Source organism: Arachis duranensis, chromosome 2 (genome assembly GCF_000817695.3).
Source record: "Arachis duranensis cultivar V14167 chromosome 2, aradu.V14167.gnm2.J7QH, whole genome shotgun sequence".
In the NCBI taxonomy this organism is placed as follows: Eukaryota; Viridiplantae; Streptophyta; class Magnoliopsida; order Fabales; family Fabaceae; genus Arachis; species Arachis duranensis.
Window position 1 is genome coordinate 83,676,061 of NC_029773.3, and position 15,150 is coordinate 83,691,210.

At 28.3% G+C, this 15,150-nt stretch overlaps 1 protein-coding gene across 1 annotated transcript in view; it reads right to left on the reverse strand.

The window, feature by feature from the left end:
• Nucleotides 1-6,898: 6,898 nt before the first annotated feature.
• The window catches only part of LOC107475428 (autophagy-related protein 3), an 18,323-nt gene continuing 10,071 nt past the window's right edge, over nt 6,899-15,150 (reverse strand). Inside the window, exons 5-12 of the mRNA XM_016095059.3 lie at nt 14,507-14,670; nt 14,004-14,077; nt 13,672-13,723; nt 13,363-13,428; nt 13,012-13,139; nt 12,390-12,494; nt 12,096-12,307; nt 6,899-6,966 (exon numbers count right to left, since the gene is read on the reverse strand). Coding sequence (XP_015950545.1) covers nt 12,395-12,494; nt 13,012-13,139; nt 13,363-13,428; nt 13,672-13,723; nt 14,004-14,077; nt 14,507-14,670 — 584 coding nt within the window. The 3' untranslated portion in view covers nt 6,899-6,966; nt 12,096-12,307; nt 12,390-12,394. The remainder of the gene's footprint in view (nt 6,967-12,095; nt 12,308-12,389; nt 12,495-13,011; nt 13,140-13,362; nt 13,429-13,671; nt 13,724-14,003; nt 14,078-14,506; nt 14,671-15,150) is intronic.

Here is a 15,150-nt window from a genome sequence, read left to right on the forward strand (position 1 = left end):
TTACATATGTTTCTTATAGGCGTAACCTAACTCACTGTATTAAACGATGTTGTGACTTGTGTCGGAAAAAAAGTGTTGCGACTCATTTCAAAAAAACAGAACAGAGGTTGTGATTTGGGTTTAGTACAGTCTTTTTATCCAAAACATTATGGGCTAAATAAATATTTGACTTTGCTTATAAAAAAATATGGCCCAAAGAGTCATCTTAGGCCCAAATAAATATCTTTTACCAGTACACGTCAAAATTTATTTTTTAAGAAATTATTTTTCAATTTGACCGAAAAAAAAAATAAAATTATTTTTCTATTGTGACAAAAGATAAATTCCCCATGTGCCTTTATTATTATTTTTTTTTCATCTTTTGGATTTTTTAAAATATGAAGTGTTGGGTACAAGAAGATGGTTTCAATTTACAATTAAAATATTTTTTTAGAAAAATATTTGTTTTCACACTTAATTGTTATAAAGTTTGGATGATAATACTCTTTTAAAATATAATAAAACTAATAAATTTTTTAATTAACAATAATAAAAATTTTTAACTCTAATTAAACGTACACTTTTGATTTTCTATTGCTAGATTCACCAATAAAAGATTAGTATCTGAACTCTATCCACTCGACCAACCCAAGTTGGTTAATTAAGTCTAACAGATATTAATATTGTAAAATTGGTAATTTATTACGTGGAGGCAATTTTGGAAAACTAATGAAAAAAATTGCTTGTTGTCATTTGAGCTGCAGACAAAAAAGGATAAGAAAGATTATCTAAAAAAACAGGAAAAACCAAAATCTAAAGTTTTTGTATTATTTTTCCCTTCAAAATTCAAATCACAGCTTAAAGACAATGATGGATATTTCCAGTAGAAAATTGGTAGAAAAGATACTCGTGGAGGAATTTATCTTTATTGGGCTTTCCGTTCTAAGGGGTGACCGAACAACTTCACTGGAGTACAGCTTCAGGGTAGGAAGAGTTAAACCCCAAAGTAGTTTATGAGATTCACAAAATGTATCAATTTGGTCCCTGACTTCCTAAATACACTATTTATGTCTTCAAGATTGGAAAAAATGCACCTAGTTGGTCCTTTCCTTCTTTTCCGTCCAAACTCCTTCCCGGCGGCAGTGATGTGGCAATTTTTTGCCATGCTGGACATCCCAACGGTTACATGACGTGGCTATCGAAAGTTTGTAACCCAATATGGTCCCTGAGTCCCTTTTTAATCCTAATTGCTGATGGAGTAGCGTACCACTTCTTCTTCTTCTTCTTACGATGGTTGGACGTGCAAATGAGGGAGACTTGAGTTCTATTCTATTCGATCAATATTTTCACCACTTGAAGAATATACCTCATCGGGAAAAAAAAGGGGCTTGAGCAGCATGCATGCATGAGATCCAAAGTTCAAATTGTACCAACAAGTAGCAAAAGGAGCAGACCAAACAAAATTTAATTAATAATTCAAGGTTTAACCCCTTTTAAAGTAACGTTAGTCCACATAAGCAAATAACATAAGGAAATGGTGAGTCATCAACAACATGGTCAATTCTTCTAGAAGCATCCACTAACTCATAATAAGTTGAAAACTGTGAACTTAACTTATTGAGAAACTACCACATAAAAAGATAATTCTACTCATTTCAGCACAAACAAACACAAAAGGCAGCACAACAAATAGCCACAGAACTTACATGAGAAAACGGTAGTTAAGTTTCCAAAAAACAGCATACTTCTACTGTGTACCATCACAAAAGCCCTTCAACAACTGATGAATAGAAGTGGCTTTCATTTGTTCTATATTCTCTTTTTGTTAATACTTTTGAGAAAAAATGTACAAAAATCACAATCCAAATAACAAGTTGAATATTCAAAGCACACAGACAGACATAAACACAAAACACCTAGCTTCCTATGTATGAACCTCTCCCGACTTATTTAATCCTCAAACCAGCTCTTTTCTTGATTGTGGCCCTATTGTACCAATTAGCAAGAAAACAAACATAGCTTGTTTCCTCGAACACAAAACTATGAGAAAGTAAACGTATAGAGTCGTACTGTCACAATCAAGAATCACTGTAAGGAGATCAAGAGTGCAATCTTCGGTGTTATGTGCATCCAATTTTTCTTTAGAAGAAGAATGAGCCAAAACTGGAATTCAAGCAAGAAGAACTAGCACCTGCATAACCAAAGACCAACAAAAAGTTGGTGAAGTCAACTCATGACCTATAAAACTATAACTAGTTAACTATAGAAACAATCACCCCCCAAAAGAATCAAAACTCATTTTTCTTTTTTTTTTTCCTGCTTCAATTTTCTCAGCAGCCAAACAAACACATTTAACAACAAACAAATAAACAAGATGCTTAACACTTACTTCTACTATGACTACGAAACCAAATCATTTTCACCATGCACAAATTCATTACACTCCATGGCTATCGAAAGCTCTGGCACTCGTGAGACTTTGATGTGACTTGGTGTCCTTGTCATCGATCGAATAGAACTCCCGTCTCCCTCATTTGCACGTCGAACCATCGTTCCACCCAGCACAGCAACGACGAAGCAAACGAACAGGGAAGAAGTACCCTACTCCATCAGCAGTTAGGGTTAAAAAGGGGCTTAGGGACCACATTGGGTTACAAACTTTCGGTAGCCACATCATGTAACCGTTGGGATGTCCAGCATGGCAAAAAATTGCCACATCACTGCCACCGGGAAGGAGTTTGGACGAAAAAAGGGGAAGGGACCAACTAGGTGCATTTTTTTCAATCTCGAGGACACAAAAAGTGCAATTGAGAAGTCAGAGACCAAATCGGTGCATTTTGTGAATCTCAGGGACTACTTTAGGGTTTAACTTTGTTATGTGTAATTTAAGCTGGGTTTGGTAAAATTTTTTGAACCTCATTTTATGTTTGGTAAATTAAAAAGTCCAAGTGTTTGTACTTGTGTTTATCAAAATTAAAGGTTATGTGCATCCAATTTTTTTTAGAAGAAGAATGAGCCAAAACTGGGATTCAAACAAGAAGAACCAGCACCTGCATAACCAAAGACCAACAAAAAGTTGGTGAAGTCAACTCATGGCCTATAAGGCTATAACTAGTTAACTATAGAAACAATCACCCCCAAAAGAATCAAAACTCATTTTTCTTTTCTTTTTTTTTCTGCTTCAATTTTCTCAGCAGCCAAACAAACACATTTAACAACAAACAAACAAACAAGATGCTTAACTCTTACCTCTACTACGACTACGAAACTAAATCATTTTCACCATGCACAAATTCATTACACTCCATGGCTATCGAAAGCTCTGGCACTCGTGAAACTCTGATGTGACTTGGCGCCCTTGTCATCGATCGAATAGAACTCCCATCTCCCTCATTTGCACGTCCAACCATCGTTCCACCCAGCATAGCAACGACGAAGCAAACGAACAGGGAAGAAGTACCCTACTCCATCAGCAGTTAGGGTTAAAAAGGGGTTTAGGGACCACATTGGGTTACAAACTTTCGGTAGCCACGTCATGTAACCGTTGGGATGTCCAGCATGGCAAAAAATTGCCACATCACTGCCACCGGGAAGGAGTTTGGACGAAAAAGGGGGAAGGGACCAACTAGGTGTATTTTTTTCAATCTCGAGGACATAAATAATGCAATTGAGAAGTCAGGGACCAAATCAGTGCATTTTGTGAATATCAGGGACTATTTTAGGGTTTAACTTTGTTATGTGTAATTTAAGCTGGGTTTGGTAAAAATTTTTGAACCTCATTTTATGTTTGGTAAATTAAAAAGTCCAAGTGTTTGTACTTGTGTCTTTTAAAAGTTAGGGGTATTTTTGAAAACACTTAAAAAAGAGCTTTTTAAAGTTTACTTATGTTTATCAAAATTAAAAAAAATCTAATATAATAAATATTCAAAATTACCATTATTAGTTATTAACACTAAATTTTATTTATTTTTTCACACATATTTTTTTCTATTATATTATCATTGGAATCCTCGTATATTTCTAATTTCTCAATCTAACCTTCACACATTCTAACACAATCTTCATATATTTTTTATTTTTTAACCTAATCTTCATAATTTCAACACAAATACATCTCTATCACGTATTAGGTATGAACTTCTATCTATTTATATTATTTTTTGTGCGTTATTTTTGTATTTTTTAGTAAATATTTGTTTTTCTCTATTTTTTAAAACATGAAGAAGGAGACTTGGTTTATGAAAACCAATCATAAAATTTTTTTACACCAATTTAATGAATATTAATCAAAATTATAACAACAACATATATATATAAATATAGATATATAATTTTATTTATATAAAAAATTTATTTATTATGTTTATGTTTATTATGAATTGTTTATTTTATAATTATTTTATTTTAAAATATTATATAAAATTTTAAAAAGTTTAAAAAAATTATTTTTTATTATAAATATGTTTATTAAAATTTTTAAAATTTTTAAAAATTATTTTATCAAACATAATTATAGTACTTATATTTATTAAAAATGATTTTTAACGTAATTTTATCAAATGCAAGTGTTATAAATTTTAAAAACCTGTCATACACTATTTTCGAAAAGTAACCACCGAAGGAGATTGGAGCATCAATTATTGTTATATAGAGTTCTTTATGTTTTGTCACTTTTGTGGTTTATTTTGAAATCTCGATGGAGGGTTCTTTACAATTTGAATTTCGCGAGCTTCATGGGAATTCCAAAGATTATTCGAGTGGGTATGTGGGTTGGGTTACAGGGTGTGGGGGCATAACTCAAGACCCAAAATAAAAATAATGGAGTGTACAAAAAAAGAAAAAAAAAAAGGAAATTCCTCCTCAGTTCTTCACAGTTTCAACAAATTTATCCTTCAGTTACTTGATTTGCTTTTATTAGGGAGTCAAATGACAATTCTTTTTAGCCAACTTCTGTTCATATGTCAAATTTACATTAGTTTCTCAGCTTGTAAATAGTTGTGACTTTTTCAATGGGTTCTAAATTTAATAAATATATCTTATTAATGTACATATTTTTTTTCTTTATGAAACACACAAAATATCCTTTTGTCAAATAATACAATGATTTAATACAAAAAGTATTACCGTTATTATTTATACCATGCTAAACGGTTAATAACAGTTAATCACTTTATTATTATTAAAAATAATAATATTATAAATTTGTAAATATTTTTTAATTTTTTATTATTTATAAAATTTAAATGTCATATAAATATATGCATAAAGAATGTATCATTAAAATTAAACATTTTTTAGTATAAATTTTAAAATTCTAACGAAGTAATAGGTGTCTAATCGATTAAACATATACTTCATATGTTAGTACCAAAAATCACACACATTACTTATATATTTTCAAGTTCAAAAGTTTATAATTTTAAGCACATATATGACCTTATACTCATCATGATTTCATAAATATTTACAAGAATAAAACCTCTAAAATTCTCGATTAGAGCGGCATCACTCCTATATTCATATAGGTAAAATCCTTTAATATTATCATTTCATTAACAGTTTTAACTCACTCTCCTAATTTATTGTAAATATCACTAAATCTTATACCTTAGTACTCCGGTTGCTAAATAACTTGTTATTACCCATTAAACCTTGAAAATAGTAGTCTACTAGAATAAGGTTAGGTTCTCATCATTTAACAACAATAGGTTTTAATCCTATTTTAGCAGTAGTCTCTTTGAATTTATTCCTTGATAAATCTTTAGTTGAAGGGTCAGCTAAATTTCTTTGAGATCTTACACAAGTGATGGTAATTAGACCATCATCTATTAGTTGCCTCACAAACTCATGTCTCAAACATATATGTCTAGGCTTTTTATTATAAACCTTATTATATGCTCGAGACAAGGTTGATTCACTATCACAAAAGATTGAAATGGTTGTCATCTGTTGTGGCCACAACTTTATATCATATAACAAATTTCTTAATCATTCCGCTTCTTTACCTATAGCTGATAAAGTTACAAACTCAACCTCTATAGTATAATGTGTAATACATGTTTGTTTATTTGAGTCCCTACTTATAGCTCCATCACCTAGGATGAAAATCCATTATTTGTTATCACTAAAATTTGTAATCCAGCTGTCGGAATAAGCTTTTGAAATTGTGGGATAATCACTATAATGTAATCCAAGTTTATAATTTTCTTGAAATAACCAAAAACTCTTGTTATAGCTTTTCAACGTTGATTGCTAGGTTATTCTGTAAACCTTAATAATTTATACACAACAAATATTATATTAGATTTGGTACAATAATGCATTGTATACATTAGACTTTCTATAGCACTAGCATATTCTAATTGTGCTATAGGTCTTTCTATGTTTTCTTCTAATTTAAAATTAGGATCATATGGTGTATTGAATTCTGAAATAATTAAACTTTTTTAATATCTTTATGATATAATAAGATTGACTAACTTCATTCTTATGCACCTTTATATCTAATATTATATCAATTTCATCTTGAATTTAGGAATTAGATACTCCTTCGTTACATGAATTTCTTCTAAACAACATTTCACTACAAAAACGTACATAATAGCTTAACAAGCTCAACATTAAGGAAGTGATTCGCTTTTAAAAACCATGTAACGTGACACATTTTGATCTTCATTTAACACTCAATTTCCTATCCATAAAGAGCACAAGCGACTAAGCAAAATCATCTACAAATTTCGCCGCACATTTTAAGTGTAATTTACACACAAGTGAGTAGTGACTTCTATTTGATTATCATTCTCTCTAGGTTAATTTTTGTTGGAAAATCTCATTTCTTCTATTACTGCCGACTCAAGTGGTCCTAATTGTAACTCTTGTTATCTTAATGAAATCTATGAATTTTTTAAAATAGAAGTTAGGGGGAACGTAACGATAAGCATTGGCTGCCATATATTTCATTATAGAGTGATATAGAGTCAGCTATATCTATTCTATTATATAAAAATTGAATTTCTACACTTAATGATGGAAGGAACTGATGTGGCATATTTCGAAGAGTGTTTCCCGATTTAATTATTTTAACTCATTCAATATAATTTATTACTATAACTTAATTATATCAGCTAATTAATTTGATTAGATATTTAAATATCAATATAATTTATTATAATATATATTATTTGATTAATTTTACTACATTAATTGTAATTTGTTATATTAGTTAATTAATTTATTCATTTATAAAACCTGAAATAAAATAAATAATTTATTGTTTATTCTAATTAAATTTATTAAATTTAATTATACATTATATATGAATTAATAATAATTTATAAATCACTCTAATTTATAATATTCAATAAAATAATTTGTAAATCACTTTATATTATATATATATTAATGAAATATTATATATTTTAATGTGTTAATTAAATATTATATACGCACAAAAAAATAATATAAAGATGATTTATATAATATTGATAATATTATATTAGCACGGTGATTTTTTTGTTTTGATATCATATAGTATTGTTTAATAATGATAATATTATTATATAGTATTATATAAACTTTTCAATATTAGTATAGAAAATTAAAAAATTATTTCTTATGACAATCACTCTTAGTGGAATAGTGTGTCTCTTATATAGTATTGATAATTGTTGCTTAATTTAAAGTAATTGTATGTCGATCAGTATTTTAAATTTATTTTTTAATAATAATGATCTAAATAGATAAATCTAATTGAATTGAATGATTATATAAAATATTTTATATTATTAATATATTAAAATTAAATTCATTTTTTGGTATAGAATTTTATAGGTGAATTTTATATAAGATTAAGTTATTTTTATTTTTTTATTTGGTTTATCTGTGTTATTTTATTTAATTTTAAGTAGCGTCATATTTACAATTACCTTCAGTATGATATTTTATAAAATATGAAAATCAATTTTTTTATAATTTAAATATCAATGTTTGAGTTAATTTTAATTTAACTTTTGTAAATTAACATTATCTTTCATTTATATCTTAATTAATTTAAAATACAAAAATACTAAACTATCCTTTTCTCTTTAAATAATAATAACTTCAATTTATTTACCGTCTTTTTTTCCTTTCATATTTTGTTTAGCAAAGATAATATATGGATTATGATAGAATTAAAAAATACTTTATGTGATGTATATTTGGTACTGATAAATTCATATAAAATAGAAGAGAAGAAAACAGAAAGCTAAAGAACATTGAGTTGAATGGTGTAAACAGATTCATTAAAGACAAGTGTCTGTATATTCTCATTTCTCATCTCATTTTTCAAAGTTCAAACACATTTTGAATGTACGAATTTTAATTATATTTGTTTTTCCCCTCTTCAATAAATACTACTATCTCTTCTTATTTTTGTTGTGCGTTAACTTTGTTTATTTAATGATGAAATATATTCATGTTAATTCTATCCTATAATAGTTTGTTTTTCTCCTATGTATTTTGATTTGTATAGTTACTATTGATCTTACTGTTTTCATTTTCTTGAATTATTTTTTATTTTTTTATGACTTGATAATTTTTTAAAAAAAAAGCAAAGAAAAGAAAAAAAAGATGGCCAAAAGACGAAGATTAGAAGTCTAAAACAGCAACATCATTCTTCAGCATTATTATTATTAATATGAACTTTATTTTTTTTCTAACATTCTTTAATACAAACTTCGTTTCTTTTTCTTAATTATTATTAATACTTTTATTATTTTCTTCTCTAATTATAAATGTCCTTATAATAATTTTATTATAGGATATTTTTTTGGTCTAATAAATTTTTTTCTCTATTTTTTATAAAAATAATTTATATTAAGGAAAAAAAGATACAAATTAAATTTTAAAATTCAAATTTAAATAACATGAACAAAGGATAACTATTGAATTCATTTGGTCGATTTAAACACTTTGTATTATCATCATTGAAAATTTCAAATACTATTATAAAATTCTAAATATTTTTATTTTATTATTCTTAAATTATATATTATACCGTGTATTTGAAGAGTTTCATCTTTTTTAAAATAAGTGTAACATTATATACTTTTTTAGATACAATAAATGCATAATAAAGTTAGAGTGAGTAATAAAATTGATTATATAATAAGATACAAATTTTTAGAATTTCTAGCACAATTAACAAATTTTTTGTTTCAAAATAAATTTTCACTCAATTTTTATCTTTTATTTGATTTTTTTATAATTTTTTCTTGATTTTTTAATTAATTATGATTGTAATAATTTATCATAAATTTGTGTTTTGTAGAAAAAAATTATCAATCATAAAATACAGAAGATTTAACAAAAAATTTTAAAAATATTTATTAATCATAAAATAAAAAATTATGAATTGTGCTTTAATTATGTTGTAAAATACAAATTGGGACTATTTAAAATTAGTTTTTTTATCATTAATGTTAACTTCAATCATAATAAGATAAAAAATAAAAATTGTATATAATAATTTAATTTTATTATTTATACTACCAAAATTGTTCTTTAATATATTATATCCTATTTATTTTAATTCATTGATGATCTTTAATCGTCTATATTCAATAAAAATTTAAATTGATTAAATTGATTTTTTTTCAATTAGTAATATAATTATTGTGACATTTACTTTGTTCAGTAATATTTTTTAATTTATTTAATTTGAATAATCATCTCTTTCTTATTTTATGCTAATTTAACTAATAAAAATTAATAAATTTCAGTTATTTTAATTCTTGCAACTTTTTATTATAATAATATATTTTTATTAATGTATTAATATAATTTTAATATTTAAATTAATTATAATTATCTTGTGGTTCTTTGATCTTCGTCAACTAAAACTTTCTGTATTTTTAATAGGGCTGAATCACAATTTTATTGTGGAAAAAGAGCTATGAAAGCGAGTTTGATGTGTTGGAAACCAAAATTCTGAAGTCATTATTTATATTTGAGTGTGACACTCATTAAACCCTAAAACTCAAATAAAATAGTATCTATGATTTTAATCTCATTTATCCAAATCAAAGTAATAATGACTTATTTAATTCAACATTTATGACAATAAATGAAATAACTGTTATATAAGTCATTTAATGTGAAATTACTTAATTTGCGATTATAATTAATATATGTATTGTCCATAAATATATTAAGAAATAATAATTTCCTAACAATCTTCTACTTAGGTTATAAATATATATTTTTTCCGAGATAATCACTTCTTATAAATTTTACGCGTAAATCTGAATGTTATTTCTCTTATTACTTTAATAATTTAGTCTATCTCATATATTAGTTATGAAATTACCGAAACTTTTATCACATTAGTGTCGCAATAAAACCACGATGATCCCATACTAAAATACTCAACCACATAGATCAAATTTGGATGAGAAAATTCAGAAATTACATACAAAAATGATCTCATGCATGTCTATTTTCAACTTAAATTTATTCGGTGACAGACTCAGATGAAACTGCAACGGCAACGTCTCGACGGTGACTAAGTGATGAGTCTGTAGAAGAAGAAGAGAATGACTTAACAGAATCACAATGAGGGAGGGAGAGGGAGAGAGAGGGGGGAGGGAGGGAAGGGACTCGGCAGGAGAAAGGTGGCGACGGGCTCAACAACAACGGTAACGGGATGAGCAGCGATGATGACGAGCTGTGAATAGTGACGAACCCAGAAAAAGTTAGTAACGGGGGCAAAAATATAATAAAATTTAGGTATAGATATTTTTTTGCGTCCCATGATACCCAACAAATTAAGGACTAATCTGTCATGAATTTGAATTTCATTTAAGAATCTACAATTGGCCAGCAACGAGTTGCTATACATACGAGACGGAATTCAAACCCTCAAGACTTACTTAAGCGAACGACTAAGTTGATCACTTGACCAATCTAAATTTGTTTAGATATATTCAAATTTTAAAATTAGAACAATCTAATACATATTGATAAGAACTAGAAATATACACACAATCATTATTATAATATTTAAAATAATAAAAATATAATTTCATACCCATAGTATAATATTTAAAATAACAAAAAAATATTTATAAAGACTTTTTTTTTATTTTTAACATGATTAAATATTATTTTTTATATATTTTTTTAAACAATTATTTAATTAACTAATATAATGAAATTAATTATCACTATTTTTTGAGTTTATTTATTTTTATTTTATACTAAATCAAATTTAACAATACAATTATTATTATGTGTTAAGTTAAAAAAATATTTTTTAATATAAAATACAAAAGAACTATTTATATTTTATTTTGAGACAAATATAATATAATAAATGGTATATATGTATATAAGTATTAATTTTTTTAAAAAAATTGTGGGGGGAAATGCCCTTTTATATTAAATGTGGGTCTGTTTCTGACTGTGAAGGAAGATGGGAGTTGTGAAAGGGTAGGCGGCGATGGACTCAGCAATAACAATTATGGGAGTTATGCGATTTTTGGTGAAGAAGCCGAGAAAAAGAAGATTCTGGGTAAGGATGTATGAATTTATCTTGCGTGGCTATAGAGTATAGATTGAAGTTATGAATCACTGAATCTGTGATGTGAGACAAATTCTAATTCCTAAAAAGTGTATATATGTATATATCCAGGGCGGTTACACCCTATACCCGACCATACCCTGTCTTGAACAAAATATGGCCTAACTCGGGTCAAGTTGTTACTCTCTTCATCTGGGTATGGAAGGGTCGAGTACCCACGTATTTGGAAACTCCTACCAAGTCTAACCACGTATTAATACCCCATTTATTAAGAGTTTATCGCTAGCCAATAGATTGCTATATACACAAGGCGAGATTCTAACTTCTAATAGTTATTTAAGCGGACGAGTGAGATAATCACTTAACAAATTTAAATTAATTAAGACAAATACTAATTATTTTTAATATTTTAATATTAAAATTCTGAGAGTTTGATTTTAATTATAACTTTATAAAATATTTATAATAATAATTAATATATATATTATTTAATTTTTTAATAAAATTTTTTATATAATTTTATGTATTATCCCGTACAGGGTACGGGAACATACACTAGTATGTACAAAGACCGTAACCAAACCACACTAACGTGGCTTTAATTTACATGACATGTACACTTGGCAACAACAGCAAGGTTTATTCGCAATCTGAATACATGCGCAACAAACCAACAAAACAAGATAAAAGGACCGAGTGTTTCTGCATTGGATCCAATAGGAAATCAACAATGGAGTATATTCCCCAGTTATACTTGAATGCTACCATCTGAAAAAAAAAAAAAAGAATATAAGAATGAAAGAAAAAAGCCATGTTATGATACTAAGGAAAATAAATAAAAATCAGTTACCTTAGTCAGTTGTTGCTGGAGCTACCAAGATCAAAGTCCATTGTGTAATCATACTCAATAGTTGGAATTACAGAGGCCATAAACTTCAAGAATAAGAACAGGTACCTACACAAATACATTACTTATATTTAGTTATGCCACTCCAAGGAATAAAATGTGATTATCCTAAAAACAAGTCATTATTTATGGGAATTCAAGTCGTACGGAGTGGTTGAAGTAAAATTAACAGGCACAAGCATACATGTTGGAATCCAATATGGCATCTCAAGCATATAAAGTTGCCCCTATCTCGAGGAACATAATATAATTAACCACGGAAACTAGGAAAGGGGTGAATGACTATTGAACAAAAAACAGATGCATGCTTGACTATATGCTACAAACAATCTTTAGGCAGATTCCATAATCAAATATTCCATCACCTGAAAGCCGGTAATTACATAAGCAATAAATAAAAAATTGTGAAGCTAATGAGGAAACAATATTTGTATGGATGTTGTAAACAATTACAGACAATGTTGCTTTAGATTTATTAAAAGAAAAATCCAGTTTATATCACCATGTGGAAGATTTTAATTACGTTTCTATGAAAGCAATAATATCTTGGACAGAAAGGGTTTACTTGTCAACTTCTGGCTCAACCCCACGTGACATCAAAACATCAATGATTTTCTTCATCACTGCTCCATGTCGACATGGATGAATAGATGCATGCTTACCAGGCAAGTGAGGGTGGTCCTCAATTGTTACCTGTATATATTTCATGTTAGAACAATAACGTATTAACTTAAGTTTAGCAAACTATAAATTGATAAATAGAGGGGTTAAAAACATAGGAAGTATTAAGCTTAATAGTTTTACCCTTTAAGCATGTAACTATGATCTATACCTCAAAATGATTCATCCAACAATAAACATCGTATTGAATTTTGATAAAATATCTTTCACATAAACAATTCATGTCATATCTCACCGTTTTGCGAGCATGGTCCTGACTAACATCTTCAAGGACAAGTTCTTGTTGCAAAAGCATCCTTGACTGCAAGATGGAAAGATGGGATCATAAACCAGTGAACTAAGTTTCCAAGGTATAAAAATGAAAAAAGATTAAGGAACTGTTATCAACCCACCCCCTGAGCCCCCAGTTCGGGATATTCACATCATTTATATCCACTACTTAAAATAAGCAAACATTAGTTGTCCAGGTAGGTTCATCGTAGGCTTATAGACTGACAAAAGTGAATGAATATATATAGTTAAAAAAAGATCGTGGAAAACAAACCTCATCATACCCGGTAAGCCATACTCGAGGTGTTTGATAATATTTATCATACCTGCAATAGAACTATTCAAATTATTGTCTAAAGACTGTTTCAAATACAAAATAGTCCTTTCTATCTGACTGAAAGAACAAGATACAACAAAGAAAATAGGAGAAGTACAAATATGTCAGGAATAAATATCCTCCAACAGTTCGTTCAGGAAAATCTTAGCACTTGTGCGATATGTCAGGAAAAGATACCCAGTCTTCTCTGATATCAAAAGTAGCAGTTTGTTCAGGAACAAAATGGCAATAATGAAAAGTTACACTGTTAAGTTTGAAACTCATCTTACGTGATACTGATGTCGTAAGTTCGGGTTCGTAGAATATTATCATCATCAGGTTCATGAGCCACTAGATATGTAGACTGAAGAGTAAATAATGACAATCATATTTCTTAAATCAGTACTAAACAAGTAAACAATGAAAGTATATAGTTAATAAAAAATAAGTAAACTAGTGGAGAATTATTTGAAATAATATATTACTATTACAATTTATGCAAATAAAAAATCAAAAGTATTAAAATAAAAAATTGAGTTAGAGCTCACATTCAGGTTGTAATTGCCTACAGCCTACCTATCATTTTAATTCCAACAAATATTGCAAGGTCAGACCAGCCTAAAAAGACTCTTACAACAAGCATAGTATGAGAATACATCTGCATATGACAGTCGATACATATTTCTGTTCTCTTTCATGTGATTCAATAAAACTTCACTTTTCAGTCCAAATACAGATGTATAACAGTTAGGAAACAACAATCTAGCTTCCTAGAAATTGATACCCAACTTACAGGATCTGTAACAATGTTATCAGTTTCTTCAAACTCAGCCATATCCGGAATATCGTCTTCCTCATCACCTCCCATGTAGGATGAAATTTGCTTAACAAGTTCCTTTTTGCTGATTTCTAGGCTTTCCATGGAAGGTAAATCCTCTTCCTCGTCGGATTTGGTTTCTTCAAAGAAAGAAATAAAAAGTAATAAAGGTGTAAGGTATGAGCATCAGGGAATTGGATTAGAACTAAATCACAATATACTGATATAGAATAGAAACTCTTGTTTTGTTACTCCCACAAGTTTGGGAGTTATGCTAGTCCTGTATAAAAAAATATTATAAACAGATGCATAACTCATGCTCATAACCATAGGACAGATTTTATTTCAATTTCAATGGTAATTATTTCAATTCTGGTTAGTAGCTTGAAAATTTATTTGAAAATTTGGAGATTTCAATATTTTGCAGATAAATCCTTAGGTCTTTGTAGGCTGGAGGTGAGCTAGCCACACTGGACTTAAGGGAAGAAAAAGTTATCTGTCTACCAGGACATTTGCTGGTATGCCACTCACAAGTGGGAAGAACTTAATTCAAGTATGGAAAGCCCGTCAAGGGTTTTTTTTCATTGTGGTTGTGGTGGGTGGGTGGAGGGTGGGACGGA